The sequence below is a fragment of the Podarcis muralis genome, chromosome 10, assembly GCF_964188315.1.
Source record: "Podarcis muralis chromosome 10, rPodMur119.hap1.1, whole genome shotgun sequence".
Lineage (NCBI taxonomy): Eukaryota > Metazoa > Chordata > Lepidosauria > Squamata > Lacertidae > Podarcis > Podarcis muralis.
This window is the reverse complement of record NC_135664.1, coordinates 75399344-75416853: the sequence shown is the minus strand read 5'-3', so window position 1 is coordinate 75416853 and position 17510 is coordinate 75399344. Positions and strand designations below refer to the sequence as shown.

Below are 17510 nucleotides of genomic sequence, written 5' to 3'. Positions count from 1 at the left end.
GAGGGGAGAAAAGGACCCAGAGACCCCGCAGCTCCCCCAAGCGCCTTCCGTGGGGCCTGGATCACGGCACGCGTGCTGCGAAGGGGCGGAGATGGGGCGCCCACCCACGAGGACTCCCTGGCCCCCTTTCCCCCGCGCAGGCATCCCTGGGGCGCGGAGAGAAGCCAGGATAGAGACCCCCCGTCCCCCTTGCTAGTTTTGGGAGGCAATAGGGGCGGAGAGATGGGTCGCGCCTGGCGAGGGGTGAGCCAAGGGGGCGTCTGGATGCAGGGGAGTCTCCGGGAGAAAGGGAGGGGGTCGGGGAAGTAGGGAGAGAAGGGAGGGGCATCCTCTAGTCAGGGAAGCGCAGCATTGGCGGGGGGGGGGAGGGGAGGAGGGAGATAGGAAGACCAGTCTTTGGGGAGAAGTCTCCCTCGTGGCTTCCTTGGGGACTCTCCGGAGGGGCCGCCTTGGCTTCTCCCTCCCGCCCAGCAATCGACTCTCCCTTCAAGACGACCAGAGAGGGATCCCTGGAAAGTGGGGGTCCAGTCCCCGTCCCTCGCCTTCCTGCAAGCTCCATCCTCTTCCCACCCCATAAGCCCCTGCCCTGTCCGGACGCAGCACTTCTGCCCAGACCAACCACTGGTCCCCTGGAGAGGAGAGGAAATCCCCAGAGGAAGAGGGGAGGGGGGAGGCCTTCTCAGAAGCGGCTCTTGGTTTCCGCAATCCCACCCAGGAAGCAGCCAGAAACCTTTTCCTCTCTCTCAGGATTCCATCTTTAATGTCTTTTCCACTGAGGATGAGGGTAATGTACACCTGTCATCAGAAACGGGTGCAGAGTCCATGGAATGGCTCTCAGGATTGGTACAGAAGTTGCACCTCAAAAGCATTTCTGTTCCTCTTATTCTTTGAAGGCAATGTCAGAGTGACTGACAAGCTGAGATACAACCTATCAGCATCTGATGACAGACATTGCACGAATCTTCCCAGTCAAAGGACACATTTTCAAGATAGACAGTGCCTGGGGCTGGAGGCTCTACACACCGGATGTCCCTGTGCAGGCCAGAGACTGCCAGTATTAGCACAGGTGAGGTGTGTGACCTCCCCAAATTTACAGACTGTATGTGAATGAGAGTTTGTGGGTGGGATTATAGTTTACGGCAACCCTGTGATTTTCTCCACCCATAACATTTTATGAGCTGATATTGAAGTACAAATTCCAAATTAATTACAAAAAATCACATGATAATAATAATAGTACAGTGGTACCTCGGGTTAAGAACTGAATTCGTTCTGGAGGTCCGTTCTTAACCTGAAACTGTTCTTAACCTGTGGTACCACTTTAGCTAATGGGGCCTCCTGCTGCCGCCGTGTGATTTCTGTTCTCATCCTGAAGCAAAGTTCTTAACAAAAGGTACTATTTCTGGGTTAGCAGAGTCTGTAACCTGAAGCGCCTGTAACCCGAGGTACCACTCTAGACCAGTGTTTCCCAACCGGTGTTCCGCGGCACACTAGTGTGCCGCGAGACGTTGCCTGGTGTGCCGTGGGAGGGAGGCGGGCGGGGCGGCGGCGGCGGCGAGGAGAGGCCGCCCAGCGCGGGGCTCTCGCCGTCTGCCTGCCTGGCTGCCTGCGTGGCGCTGACGTCACGGGGCTGTAACGTGCCCCACATAGGCACACGCAGGGCGGCGAGCCAGTTCCCTCCCACATCCCATCGCCGGCTCTGCACCAGGCGGTAGAGCTCGGCGAAGTCGCCGCGCTGGAAGGCCAGCAGCGCGTGCGCCTTGGCCAGGCTCTCGCCCGCCTGCGCCTCCAGGCACGGCGCCTCGGCGTTGGGCGGCAGCGAGCCCAGGAAGCGGCCCAGCCGGCCGGGGTCGCCCGCCTGCAGCAGCGCCTCGCACCCGCACGAGACCTGCTCCGCCGAGAAGCGCGGCGAGCGCGGAGGATCGGGCGCGGCGGAGGCCAGCCCCGCGCTTGGAGAGGACGCAGCAGCCGTCGCCAAACCCGATCCTCCTCCTCCTGCTCCGCCGCCGTCCTCTGGCTCTCGGCCGGGAGGAGCCTGCGGCGACGGGGCGGGCGCCGAAGTTGGCAGAAGTTGGCGCGCCTCCTCGGCAGCGCCTTCGTCCTCCTCCTCCTGCCTCTGCTCTCCTCCGGCGGCGGGGGCGCGCCGCCCTCCCCGGCCGGGGGGCTCGGCGGGGCCCGCGGGGAAGGAGGCCATGTTCGCAGCGCGCGGGATCGCGGCCCCCTCGCCCGCCTCCGGCCCGCTCCCCTCCCCCTGCGCGCTGCCCTAGCCGTGCGGTCTCCTCCCCCTGCGCCGCCGTCCCCTTTCCACATCCTAGGAGCCGCGGTCCGCCTACCGCCCCCAGGCCGCGGCGCGGCTCCCAGCCCGGGCTGGCCTCCGCCTCTTGGGACGCGCGCCCACCCCCGCGGCCCCCCAAACTTCGGAGCAACTCTCCAGACGCTTCTCCCCCGCCTCGGTCTCCCTCCTTTCCACTTCTCTTCCCCCCTTCCTTCCCTCTTTCTTTCTCTTTCTCTCCCACCCGCCTTTCCTTCTATTAACTTTCCTTTCCCCTCCCTTCGTCCTTCCTACTTTTACTCCTGGGCTCCTCCCCCCTTTGCGCAGCCACAAATCAATCTCTCTCTCTTTTTCCCCCTCTCTCTCTTCTTTGCTTAGACGCAAAAAAGCGCCACTTTTTGGAAATCTGGACTGCTGTCCCCGCTGAAACGATACTTTAAAAAAGGAAGAACCCACTGGCTCTTATTTCTGTTTAAAGCAGTAGATCCCGAACTCTTTTGGCCCACTGCCCCCTTGGTTCCACATCCCCCAGTGTCCCCTATGCTTACTCTATAGAAAGCATTACAGGGGTTAACGCGGCTCGCTAAGGAAGATATTAATAGAATTCTGCATTTGGGGGGAGACCCTAACAGTCATCTACCATTACCTTCTATGCTGTTACTATTTTTTTATTTTTTTTTACATAAGTAAAAAGTGACCTTTCCCCATCTGGCATGGTGGTGTGCCTCGAGATTTTTTTCATGAAACAAGTGTGCCTTTGCCCAAAAAAGGTTGGGAAACACTGGTCTAGACGTTATAGTATTAGTATTCCCCCCCCCCCAGCCGCTCTGGGCAGCTTACAGTATATATAGGTAAAGGTAAAGGGAACCCTGACCATTAGGTCCAGTCGTGGCCGACTCTGGGGTTGTGGCACTCATCTCGCTTTACTGGCCGAGGGAGCCGGCGTACAGCTTCCGGGTCGTGTGGGCAGCATGACTAAGCCGCTTCTGGCGAACCAGAGCAGCGCATGGAAATGCCGTTTACCTTCCCGCCAGAGTGGTACCTATTTATCTACTTGCACTTTGACGTGCTTTCGTACTGCTAGGTTGGCAGGAGCAGGGACTGAGCAACGGGAGCTCACCCCGTCACGGGGATTCGAACCGCCGACCTTCTAATCGGCAGGTCCTAGGCTCTGTGGTTTAACCCACAGCACCACCCGTATCCCTACAGTACATATACAAGACAGTAAAACATCCAAAAATTAAAAACCTCCTGATACAGCTGTCTTCTAAATGTCAGATAGTTGCCTCCTTCCTTGCCCTCTGAAGGGAGGGCATTCCATGGGGCAGGAAGCCCTCTGCCTGGTTCCCTGGAACTTCACTTCTAACAGCAAGGGAACCAGCAGAAGACCCTCAGAGGCGGACCTCCCTGTCTGGACTGAATGATGGGGGTGAAGATGCTCCGTCAGGTTCACAGGGCCGAGGCTGAGGAGGGTTTAGGTTGCAGATCTTGCTCCTCCATAATGATCGATGTATAGTTAACAGAGTAGGAAAAAACACTCAGAGGCAGGGGAAAAAAATCAGCTGAGAAATTTATTACTGAAGACTGATAAGCATAACAGGACCCAAAAAATAGCAAAAATGTAACTCACAGTAAAACCCTGACTTAGCAAACCAAAACAGCACTCAAGTAAGAAACAGACAAGCAGAGTAGAGTAATATCAGAATAGGAAGTGGGAGCAGGCGCATTTCAATACTGTAATTTCTATACAATTCAATGTCAGAGTAACCTTGGGAATAGATAACAAGCCTCCAGGTGGACGTGCCCCACCTGCCCTTCACTTTCCTCTTCCGCACGGGCAGAATCTCCCTTCTGGACTATGGGATTCACAGTTGTTCTCCTATCCATCCACCAGGGCTTGACTTCAGGTGCAGCAGAATTCCCCAGCCCCCCAAGGATTTGAGACCCATCAGCTTTCCTCACCTGGTTTAGCCGGCTGGTAGAAGCCGTTGCTTGAACCCCTGTTGCATGCTGACAGCTTCTGGAAGCCACAGGTGAGAGCTGAGTGCAGGGTGGGGACCAAGGGTGGAAAAATGACCCCAGGAGGTGTAGGACATGTCCCCCACCAAAGGAACTACTGCTCCCCAACACCCCATGACATCTAGATTCAGGTAGTTAGCCGTGTTGGTCTGACGCACTTGAAATAAAAAAATAAAAAAATAGTCCAGTAGCACCTTAGAGACCAACTAAGATTGTTCTAGATATAAGCTTTCGTGTGCATGCACACTTCTTCAGATACACTGACACAGATGTCACCAGACCCTTGTATGTCGTGGGAGGGTGGGGTGGGGTTTTTCTCAGAAGGTACTCCTACTACCATCTCCTACTACCCTTCACTATATGAGGAAGTGTGCAAGCACACGAAAGCTTATACCTAGAACAAAGTTAGTTGGTCCCTAAGGTGCTACTGGACTATTCTTTTTTACTTCAACTGTGTCAGACCAACACGGCTACCTACGATTAAGTACAGTTATGTCCTGCTTTTCAGTGTCACTTTAGGATAGTCAGAAGACGGGCTCGAGATCAGGCAGCACGTCATCATTATAAAGCACCATTGGGGTGGGTGTTTCCGCCTGGGATTCCCATGTGCCAGCTGCTTCCCTTCTTCTTCTCCTGCTCTCTCCATGCAATGTGAGGCAAGTAGACGGAGGTCCATCTCCAAGAACAGGAACTTCCCTGAGCACCCATTCAGCTGACCCCAAGCACCAAGCCTTGTCACTAGTTCTCTGACTGACCCAGACCACAGTCCCTGGAGAGGATGTAGACCTGGGTCTCACATAATGGTCCACATGGACCTCCTGAGGGCAGTGGGACTGTGCAGGTGATTCATGAAAATCTAGAGGTGGAAACAGGGGCAACCACTTGATTTGAAAGGCAGTCTTAGAGTAAAAATTCTTGCTAAATGTAGTTTTTATCAATCTGTTTATCTCTTCATAAATCATGTTCCAAAATCTTTGTATCTCTAGACAGGACCACCACATATGGTAGTATGTTCCTATCTGTTCCTTACATCGCCAGCACTTGTTATTATTTATTTATTTTTGCAAGTTTTACAGGGGTCAGGTACCACCTATAGTACATTTTCATAAGATTTTCCCTTATAAGGAAACAAGCCGTGAATTTTATATTTTTCGTCCATAATTCGTTCTAAATATTGGGTTTGATCGTATGTCCCAGGTCCCTCTCCCATTTTACTGTAATTTCTTTGATATTTTCCTCCTTTCTTTGCCAATTCAAAAGTAATTTGTACATTTTAGAAAGTGTCTTTTGATTATTATATAAAATATCCTTCTCCAGATAGGATATTCTTTGTCAAATCTTTTGGTTCTTATATCCTTTTCAAGGGCGGCTTTTAATTGATAATACACCAGCCAGGTTATTCCCTTCTGTTTCAATTTGCCTAGGCCCTTTATTTTCGGATCACTACTTGTTTCCTCTACTAAATCCTTATATGTTAGCCAATCGCTGTTCATATTCATCCTGTGAACTGACATAGATTCCATTGGTGACAGCCACCCTGGTGTTTTGGTTACTACTGATTTTTTACTCCTCTCCCATGCTTCATATAATGCCCTTCTCACAATGTGATTTAAAAATCCTTGGCGGGATTTAACCTTGTCATAGCCTATGTAGCCATGCCACCCGTACACAATATCCCATCCCTCCAGATCTAGGACTTCCGTGTTTTTAATTAATATCCAGTCCTTAATCCATGTCCAACACACTGCCTCAAAGTACAGTTTGAGGTCAGCGACCGCGAAGCCTCCTTTTTCCTTCAACTCTGTTAGTAGCTTAAATTTTATGCGTGGTTTTTCCCCTTGCCAAATAAACTTGGCAAGGTCTTTACGCCTCTAATTATAGGTATTGTTTGGAACATAAAAATCATCTTTGGCAATACCATCATTTTTAACTGTGGATATTCTCCCCCACAGGGATAAATTCAATTTTCCCCAAGTCTCTAATTCTTTTTTTATTTCCTTCCACTAATAATAATAATAATAATAATAATAATAATAATAATAATAATAATATCTTTATTGTCATTGCCCCCTTCGGGGACAACGAAATTACTTGACTGCTCCATAAAAACACTAATTAAACAATACAGTATAGTACAGCAAAGAAGATTAGATGACTTTCAAAGTCCAGGCTTCCCATTCAGGGCCGAGATCGCTCTGGAGAAGAAGCTGTTCTTAAGACGACTCGTTCTTGTCTTCATCGTCCTGTATCTCCGTCTCGACGGCAGGAGCTCGAAGAGACAGTGACCAGGATGCGATGGATCTTTTACTATGTCCAGTGCCTTCCTATGGCACCTTGTGGCATAAATCTGCTCTAAGGTGGAGAGTGGGCAGCCAACAATGCTCTCTGCTGCCTTAACAACTCTGCACAACCCCATCCTGTCCTGGGTAGTACAGCTTCCGTACCACACACATAAGCCATAAGTGAGCACGCTCTCAATAGCACAGTGATAGAAGGCAAGCAGCAGTTTCTGCGGAAGATGGTTTTTCCTTAGAATTCTCAAAAAGTACAGTCTCTGCTGCGCCTTCTTCACAAGCCCCCTTGTGTTGACACTCCAGGACAGATCCTCTTGTAATTCAATGCCCAATATAATTGTCCTTATATAAGTTTATATTCTTATTGGTGATCCAAACCCCCAAATAATTTAGCTTATTGGCTACCTTTAAACCTGTTGTATTTTCCAGTTCCTCTTGTTCCAACTTACGTAAATTTGTTGTTAATAATTTGGATTTTCCTTTATTCAGTTTGAACCCAGAGACTTTCCCAAATTCTTCCAGTTGTGCAAGCGTTTTTTGGATACTTTCCACTGGATTTTCAGTGGTTACGATTACATCATCGGCAAAGGCTTTAATTTGGTAGTATCGAGTTCCTAGGTTAATTCCTCTTATATTTTTATCCTTTCTTATTGCTATTAAAAGTGGTTCCAAGGTGGCAATAAAAAGAAGTGGGGAGAGAAGGCTGTCTTGTCCCCCTTTCGATGCTGAACTCTTCGGTGATCTCATTATTTATTAGCAATTTTGTTTTTGGTTATCATATATCGCCCTAATTCCATTAATTATTTTCTCCAGACCTTTGAAAGTTTCCAATAGGAAATTCTATGATACTCTATCAAAAGCTTTTTCTGCATCAACCAATAACATGGCCATCTTTTTACTTGGTTTCATTTCCACATATTCCAACAGGTCAATTATTATTCTTGTATTGTCTTTTATATGTCTATCCGGTAAGAAGCCCGCCTGGTCTCTGCTGATTATTTTGTTTAGAGTCTTTTTTAATCTATTAGCCATCACCCCAGCATAGATTTTATAGTCTGTATTCAACAGGGAGATTGGTCTATAATTTTTCATGTCTGTCAACTCCACTCCCTGTTTTGGGATTGGAGTGATCAGTGCTTCTTTCCATGATTGTGGTATATCTTTCCCTCCCAGTATATTATTCATTATTCTTTGTAATATAGGGAGGATTACTTCTTCCAGGTTCTTATATTACAGTAATGTGATTCCGTCAAGACCTGGCAATTTGCCACTCTTCATTTTTTTTTAATTACTTGTGCCATTTCATCTATTTCTATATTGGAGTTTAGGGCCTCAACTTCTTCTTTTTCAATTCTTGGTAATTTATTTTGTTGTAAATACTCTTCCATTTTATTAACCTCTAAATGTTCTTGTTTATACAAATCTTTATAAAAGTTTAAGAATTTTATTTTTACTGGGTCTGTTATTTCCTCTCCTTGATCCAAAATTTTATTTATAACTTTTTTTGTTTGCTTTTCCTTTATCATCCATGCTAACAACTTACCGGGCTTATTGGCGGACTCAAAATACCTTTGTTTTCCCCATTTAATTTTATTTTCTACTTCCTTATTTAATATACGAGAGATATGGGATTGCAATATCTTTATTTTTTGTAATATTTCATGACTTTTTTGGATTTTTGATCAACTCTTTTTCATTAATTCTTATCTGGTTAGCTCTTGGATATTATTGTCTTTTATCTTCTTCAGTCTAGCCATTTGTTGTATTCCAAGACCCCTCATGTACGCTTTACTAAACTACATTTATGTCTGCATTTTGTTTCCCATTTATCTCAAAAAATTCTGCTAACTTGATTTTTGCTTGCGTCACTCATTGGTCGTCTCTCCATATAATTTTTAGTAGGAATGGTTTCAGCTAATATTCCCAAAAACAAAACTAGGCTATTTATGTATGCAACGTCAGCAGCAAGGGTTGTAGTGGCAAAACACTGGAAAGATAAAAATATACCCACTAAAGAGGAATGGGTAGTCAAATTGTGCAAGTACTTGGAGCTCGCAAAGCTGACCGATGCAATAAGAGATAAACCTTAAAAAATGGTGAAAGAAGAATGGGAATATTTAAATAATTACGTAGGGGACAAGGGCTCAACCAGAAAGACCTGGCTATGTTTAGAATGATACCGCATAGAGAAATGCTCCCTGATACCAAGATGAGGGATTCCTTTGGAATGCAGATAGAGAGAATTGATAAGAATAATGATCTGTTGTGAGCTTGACGGAAGTGTACAATAGATGAGCTTTCCTGCTTTGGCTCATTTTTCTTTTTCTTTTTCTCTTTTTCTTTTTTCTTTTATCTTTTCCATAGTTGCTTATGTTCTGTGTCATGTACCTCAATATTTTTTGTAGACTTTTTTCATTTTTTTCATTACTATTAACGAATTTTCCTTTGTAATTTTGGTTGTCTATATTTCTAAGTACCTGTTTACATGTACCTATTTAAAGCAAAAAAAAAGTTAAAAAAAAAGAGAAGAAGAAAAAAGAAAGAAAGGCAGTCTCAGAGGACAACGGTATTCTAAGATCATTCTGTGTTATTAAAGATGATTGAGGATTATGAAAGGTTGCTGATGCATTATGACCATTTGACATCATACCATTTTCATTTCCTAAAAATTGGGAACATGGGGAGGACATGAGAGAATGTAGGAGATGTTGAAATAAGAGAAGGTGCTAATGGAGGTTGATGTGTCCTTTTTTTTCTGTGTTCTCTTTCCTAAAACTCAAACAGGATTTCCTTTCTGCCCACTCTGAAAAAGGTGGTGGAGAAGACAGAATTGCAGGGGACAGGGCACCTTTCGTTTCATTAGGAATAGCCATTAAAATGTGTGAAATGTGGAATATGCTTCACTGAATGAGCACACATAGTTCACATCAACGAACACAAAAAGGAAATAACCCATTTAAAGGTATGGAGTGCGGAAAGAGCTTCTCTTTCAATGCAAAACTTAGAACACACCAGCCGGCTCACACAGGGAGAAAACGTTTTAAGTGCAGGGAGTGTGGGAAGAACTTCAGTCAGAGTGGAAACCTTAAATTGCACAAACGGACTCACACAGGGGAGAAACCATATGAATGCCTGGAGTGTATAAAAAGTTTTCATGATAGTGGAAACCTAAGAAGACATCAACAGACTCACACAGGGGTGAAATCTTTTAAATGTATAGAGTGTGGAAAGAGCTTTAGGGATAATGGAAACCTTAGAACACATGAACGGACTCACACCGGGGAGAAACCATTTAAATGTATCGAGTGTGGAAAGAGTTTTCGTACTAATGGAAATCTTAGAACACATGAAGGGACTCACACCGGGGAGAAACCATTTAAATGTATTGAGTGTGGAAAGAGCTTTAGGGAAAATAGAAGCCTTAGGAACCATCAACGGACTCACACAGGGGAGAAACCATTTAAATGCATCGAATGTGGAAAGAGCTTTAGTGATAATGGAAGCCTTAGAAAACATCAACGGACTCACACAGGGGAGAGACCATTTAAATGCATGGAGTGTGGAAAGGACTTCAGTCAGAATGGAAGCCTTAGGAACCATCAACGGACTCACACAGGGGAGAAACCATATAAATGTATCGAGTGTGGAAAGACCTTTAGTGAAAATGGAAGCCTTAGACTACATCAACGGACTCACACAGGGGAGAAACCATATAAATGCATTGAGTGTGGAAAGAGCTTTAGGAACAAAGGATATCTTAGAACACATCATCGGACTCACACAGGGGAGAAACCATATAAATGTATCAAGTGTGGAAAGAGCTTTAGTGATAGTGGAAGCCTTAGGAACCATCAACGGACTCACACAGGGGAGAAACCATTTAAATGTATTGAGTGTGGAAAGAGCTTTAGTAAGAATGGAAGCCTTAGGAAGCATCAACGGACTCACACAGGGGAGAAACCATATAAATGTATTGAGTGTGGAAAAAGCTTTAGTGATAGTGGAAGCCTTAGACGACATCAACGGACTCACACAGGGGAGAAACCATTTAAATGCATGGAGTGTGGAAAGAGCTTCAATCAGAGTGGAGACCTTAGAAACCATCAAGGGACTCACACAGGGGAGAAACCATTTAAATGTATCGAGTGTGGAAAGAGCTTCAGTCAGAGTGGAAATCTTAGAAAACATCAGCAGACACACAGGGGAGAAACCATGTAAATGCATGGACTCTGGAAGGAGCTTCAGTCAGAGTGGAACCCTTGATTTATGTCAACAAACTCACACAAAAGACAAACCATATAAATATCAGGAAAGTAGATAGAGGTTCACTCTTAGTGGAAGTTCAAAATCAACAGACTCATGGACATGAAGAAGTTTAAGAGTTGAAACCCTTCAGACCATCAACAAACTCAGAGTGGAGAAGCAGTTTAAATGAAAAGACTGCAAAAAGTGCTTTATTTATAATGGAGTATTTAAGGAACAGGGACGCGGGTGGCACTGTGGGTTAAACCACAGAGCCCAGTACTTAGAATCATAGAATCATAGAATCATAGAGTTGGAAGAGACCACAAGGGCCATCGAGTCCAACCCCCTGCCAAGCAGGAAACACCATCAGAGCACTCCTGACATATGGTTGTCAAGCCTCTGCTTAAAGACCTCCAAAGAAGGAGACTCCACCACACTCCTTGGCAGCAAATTCCACTGTCGAACAGCTCTTACTGTCAGGAAGTTCTTCCTAATGTTTAGGTGGAATCTTCTTTCTTGTAGTTTGGATCCATTGCTCCGTGTCCGCTTCTCTGGAGCAGCAGAAAACAGCCTTTCTCCCTCCTCTATGTGACATCCTTTTATATATTTGAACATGGCTATCATATCACCCCTTAACCTCCTCTTCTCCAGGCTAAACATGCCCAGCTCCCTTAGCCGTTCCTCATAAGGCATCATTTCCAGGCCTTTGACCATTTTGGTTGCCCTCCTCTGGACACGTTCCAGTTTGTCAGTGTCCTTCTTGAACTGTGGTGTCCAGAACTGGACACAGTACTCCAGGTGAGGTCTGACCAGAGCAGAATACAGTGGCACTATTACTTCCCTTGATCTAGATGCTATACTCCTATTGATGAGGCCCAGAATTGCATTGGCTTTTTTAGCTGCCGCGTCACACTGTTGGCTCATGTCAAGTTTGTGGTCAACCAAGACTCCTAGATCCTTTTCACATGTACTGCTCTCAAGCCAGGTGTCACCCATCTTGTATTTGTGCCTCTCATTTTTTTTGCCCAAGTGCAATACTTTACATTTCTCCCTGTTAAAGTTCATCTTGTTTGTTTTGGCCCAGTTCTCTAATCTGTCAAGGTCGTTTTGAAGTGTGATCCTGTCCTCTGGGGTGTTAGCCACCCCTCCCAGTTTGGTGTCATCTGCAAATTTGATCAGGATGCCCTTGAGTCCATCATCCAAGTCGTTGATAAAGATGTTGAATAAGACCGGGCCCAAGACAGAACCCTGTGGCACCCCACTAGTCACTCTTCTTGCCGATCAGAAGGTCGGCAGTTCGAATCCCCGCGACAGGGTGAGGTCCCATTGCTCAGTCCCAGCTCCTGCCTACATAGCAGTTCAAAAGCATGTGAAGTGCAAATAGATAAATAGGTACTGCTCTGGTGGGAAGGTAAACGGCGTTTCTGTGCGCTGCTCTGGTTCGCCAGAAGTGGCTTAGTCATGCTAGCCACATGACCCGGAAGCTGTACGCCAGCTCCCTCGGCCAATAAAGCAAGATGAGCACCGCAACCCCAGAGTCGGTCACGACTGGACCTAATGGTCAGGGGTCCCTTTACCTTTACCTTTATTTAAGGAACATCTAGGGACTCTCACATGGGAGAAACCATTTAGATGTATGGAGTGTGGGACGTCTTCCTCTCAGAGTCCACTCTGAGCAATGAACTCAGCAGGAAATCATTCCTAAAAACAAGAGGTATATGTGAAGTTCTGGTGTTTATATGTAAAACAGTATAATAATGAAATAATGAAGGCAGCATCTCACAATGGTGAGTATAAGTACCTTTGGTTTTTGCTCCAAACTCTGTCATTCTCCCACCGCATGATCTCCAAGCACTGCTTCTTCACCAGAACTTCATCGCTGCCTCCTGCGGGTCATGAAGAAAACTTGTAATACTGAAATTGAATGGGAGATTTCCCCCCCAGCCTAATTTCAAGAGGGGGAAGGAGGGGCTTTAGGTACCAGGGAAATCTCCTGGTGGGGGCATCTTCCCTCTTGAACCCCATGGGGCAACCCCATAGCTCCTGCTTTTTCTGGAGTTTGGGGAAGATAGCATCCAGGGAGACTCCCCCTCCTGCTGTGACCAGCTCCCCTCTCCCCTGGTCTCCTAGAGCACACAGGGAAATCCAGTTCAGACCCCATGAGCCTGTACATGATATTAAGAGGTGTTGTTTTTTTGTCCCAAAATGCACCACTTTAATCTCCTTGACAATGAGCTGTATCTGTTCATTCACTCCCTTTGAAGAAGTCCTTTTGGAGCTCCTTGCAATCTCTCTCTGTTTGAACAACCCTGGAAAAATCGCTGCCATCAGCAAACTTTGCCCCCTCCCTGCTCCCTCCTAAGTCTAGATCATTTATGAACAAGTTGAAAAGCCACAGGTCCCAATACTGGTCTTGAGGGGACTCCGCTTTCTGCTCCTCTCCATTCAGAGAACTGTCTATTTACTCTCTTGGTTTTTCAGAAGGAGGGCTGCCTTCCTGGTGGTGGGATGGCGAAGAGCAGAAAGAGGGAGAAAAGGGAGCAGAAAGGGAGGGGAGATATTGCAAGCTGAGGAGGAAACAGGGTTTCGTGAGCAGGAAGAGTTTGGGGCAGAGAGCAATTCAGGCTCAGAGGGAGGAGAGGAGGGGGCCAGGAGACCGAGAGGAGGCCGGCTGCTGAAGCATCCAGGGAGACCTCCCCCCCCCCCCTGCTGCGACCAGCATATGCCTCTGAGTGTGGCAGTTATAACTCTTAGAATGTGGGGATCCCATTTTTCAACCAAAGCCAAAACCAAAGCAAAAACCCGCTAGCCTTTTCCCAGGTCTTTCCTGACCTGACAGTCGTTTGTCTCCTCTATGAAGGACTCTACAAAGCCCTTCTCCCTCTTTATCCCATGGGGTCCCAGCAACCTTTTCTGCCTCTTACACTCTAGGGAAAAGAGTCCCTTTCCATTGGACGCCTGGCAGCCCAGTGCCCAATCCGGCTGCTCCAGAGAGAACGGAAAGGAGCTGTAAGCGCCCTGCGCTCTGACGCGCAGCAGTCACTTCCTCCCAGATCTTGGTGCTGCCGGTGCAGCTGCATTTAGGAGAAAAAGAGAAATTGGAAACCGAGCCCAAGTCCCTTGCTATCCAAACTGGCCACTGGGACCAGCCTTGGGGCGTCTTTCTTGGGAAAAAGGAAAAGTTTCAGATCTCAGGTTCCCCAACAGGGAATGAGAGCTTTGATTGGGGTTCTCCCCTTGCAGTTAATTGCCTCTCTAATTGCAGAACCCCAATTCTCCCCTTCTCCCCTCCCCCTCCTCGCTACCTCTTGCCAGGAAGGCTGGGAGTGAAGACCGTAAGCAAAAGAGACAGCCAAGGATGAGAATCTGGGTTGTGGGTGTTTCAGAGAATCCCGCCCACAATCTTCTCCATTCCTAGACTCACTTCCCCATGCGCTGCTCCTGGCCATCCCAGGGTCTTTTGCTAGATTAATTCATGGCCGGCCTGGACCTGAAAATAAACCACCTAAAAACTAAATTACGGACAAAAAGCCTCACAATGGAAGGGGGGGGGAGAACTTCAAGAAAAAATACGCCTGGAAATTAAAAATAAGGTTAAATACCTAGGGATCTGGATTTCAAATAAAAGTTTAAATGTATATGAGGATAATTCTAGTAAAGTATGGAAATAAATTTAAAAAATATGGAAACCTGGACCAAACTCCATCTCTCACTCTGGGGAAGAGTCTCAGTTGTGAAAATGAATATCCTTCCCAAAATGATGTTCTTATTCCAAACAATGCCCATTTTAGGAGAAATGAATTGTTTTAAGGAGTGGAAAAGGGAAATATCTAGATTTATATGGAGTGCAAAGAAACCGAGAATTAAACACCAGTTATTAACAGATCAAAAGGAGAGAGGAAGTTTTGCATTGCCAGATTTGGAATTCTACCATGCGGCGGCAGGATTGGTTTGGATAAAAGACTGGATTACACTAAAAGATATGGACCTATTAGACTGGGAAGGCCACGAGAATCGGTCTGGATGGCAGTCTTCTTTAATATACGAAAAAGTGAAGGTCCACAGGGGGTTTTTGAGCCATGTGATAAGAAAATCGTGATATAAAATCTGGAATAAATATAAATACCCTTGTGGACATCACCAAGAGAAGCCATATACTCATGTCAGAATAGTTACAACTAGCAAAACCTACGGGAAGAGTTAGAGGAGAATTGAACCAGAAAATATTTGGAGAATGGAGGATATTTAAGGATTATATAAGATCATACTGTACCAACCACACCATATTAGCAGAACTTGAGTGATACCTGTAAACACAACAAATATTGTTTGTGGAGTAGACGGGAACAATATTAAAGAATATAAAACTGTGCAAAAAAACAACAACAACAGTATAAACAGTACAATGAGAATGATTGGAAGACTCGTTTTGTCAGAAGTCTTTTTTATTTAATTAGGAAGATTAAGTTTTTTAATGCACATAAATCTGCTTCTTCTTTCTTTTTCTGTATTTTCTTCTTTCCTTATTTCTTAATTGTTTTTTCTTTATTTTTCTTTTTGCAGTATGAGAATGCAAATTCTTTATATATGTTTGTAATTTAAATCAATAAAGATTATTTTAAAAAATAAATCAATTTGAGGCTGGCCTGATCAAGCGTTACTTCCTCCGGTTAGCCCTGCTGGAACTCCACTTCTTTCCAGACCCTGGGGTCACTAGAGGACTGGTAGCTCCTCCTGGTAAATGGCCTGGTGCGCACTGGATCACCAGTCCTTCCTTGCCCCCTGAATCGGGCAACCGAAGGTCCCATCTGGGGTGCCATCTGTTGTAAACAAAAGCTTCCCTTCTTCCCTTATGGGGGACACAAGAGCCCTTTATGGAGTCCCTTGTAGGTTCTCCATCGTTTGGAGGAAATAACAGAGGCAACCAGAGATTATTGAGAAGCAAAGCAGCTAGTAAGCCTGATCTAGATTGATCTGTTGCAACAGGGTGCTCCCCTGAGGAGAACCCCAAACCAAGGTGTGCCAGCCCTTATATAGACATTTTAAATGCCCTGCCCTGGAGCTCAAGACCACCCCTCCATACATCACACATACATCACAGAAGGGGTGTAACCCAAGACCACCCCCCACAAACACCATACCTAAATCACAGAAAAGGTGGTCACCACAGAAATTTGAATGTTGTCGTTTTCCCTGTCTGCCAGGTTATCTGATATTGCCATATCTGATTCCCTTTCCTGGTAGTCTGGCCATTTCCCAATTCCTGAGACAATGGGAAGGTTCCCTCATCCGCTCCCTCCTTGCAGAGAAAACATTTGGTCAGTTTGGGAATCAAAATGATTTCAGGTCAGTCTTCCTGTGCTGCTCCAGACATGTGGTCGACATATCTATGTATGTGCTTGATTGGTACATTTATGAACATTTATTATATATATAAGACCTCAATTTTTTTATTACAGGATTCATCCAGTCCAGCCTTTCGCATGATGAATTCTGCATATACGTTAAATAAGCAGGGAGACAATATACAGCCTTGTCGTACTCCTTTCCCAATTTTGAACCAATTAGTTGTTCCATATCCAGTTCTAACTGTAGCTTCTTGTCCCACATAGAGATTTCTCAGGAGACAGATGAGGTGATCAGGCACTCCCATTTCTTTAAGAACTTGCCACAGTTTGCTGTGGTCGACACAGTCAAAGGCTTTGGCATAGTCAATGAAGCAGAAGTAGATGTCTTTCTGGAACTCTCTGGCTTTCTACATAATCCAGCGCATGTTTGCAATTTGGTCTCTGCTTCCTCTGTCCCTTCGAAATCCAGCTTGCACTTCTGGGAGTTCTCGGTCCACATACTACTGATACGGAAGGGGGGGCATGTCTTCCTCCTACCCTTCCACCGGTCACCAGAGGGTCTGAGGCGATGACCTCGAGGGCGCCCAGCCCCACGTGGACCCCTCAGCCCCCACACCATTACACAAGCACCACACTCTACCCCAAGCCCCATAAATAAAGTGCCTTTTCCCTTTCCTATTACGGGCGAAATAAGCCCAAATCCTTATGCCTTGCCCTGCTCTATCTTTACTGTGAGTTGACCGTACGAAGCTGTATCCCCATTCTTTCAATGGGGTTCTACCCAATCAGAACCATGCATTCCGCCTTGCAGAGCTAGCGCAGCGAGCTCCTGCACGCCTCATTTAACCTCTTGACAAGCTGCTGACGGCTCGCCGCTGGGAGAACAATGGAACCGAAACTCGTGAACTCATTAAAGTGTCAACTCTTGCTACAATGTATCTATTTTGTTTCCGATTTCAATCATGGACTAAAAACGGCTAAAATCTTTAGAAAATCATATAAAATCAACCACAACTCCGATTTCTTTGCTCTTGGTGCCGATCGATTCAGTCTCTTCAGGCTCCATAACACCTCCCCGGCCTCCATGATCCCTCAAGCGAGGTGTCACGTACTCAGGTCAAATCGCTCTGCCAAGCCTTTCCTCCGGGCAATGCCAGGTGGTAGACCATGCATACATGGACCATTGTTTTCTCATCACCGGTGCTCAGGAAGTGCTTATCTGTGCATATCTCCAGCTCTGCATATTCCCCCTCCCTCCTCCATATGTTAATCCTGTGTAACCCAACCTCTCTTTAATGTATTCATGATGTAATCCGTGTAACCCAACCTCTC

At 46.1% G+C, this 17510-nt stretch overlaps 1 protein-coding gene across 1 annotated transcript in view; it reads left to right on the top strand.

Annotated features, from left to right (window-relative positions):
- The window catches only part of LOC114605701 (uncharacterized), a 39977-nt gene extending 24517 nt beyond the window's left edge, over window positions 1-15460 (top strand). Inside the window, exon 3 of the mRNA XM_077935576.1 lies at window positions 9825-15460. Within this exon, the coding sequence (XP_077791702.1) occupies window positions 9825-10803 (979 nt within the window). The 3' untranslated portion in view covers window positions 10804-15460. The remainder of the gene's footprint in view (window positions 1-9824) is intronic.
- Window positions 15461-17510: the final 2050 nt, after the last annotated feature.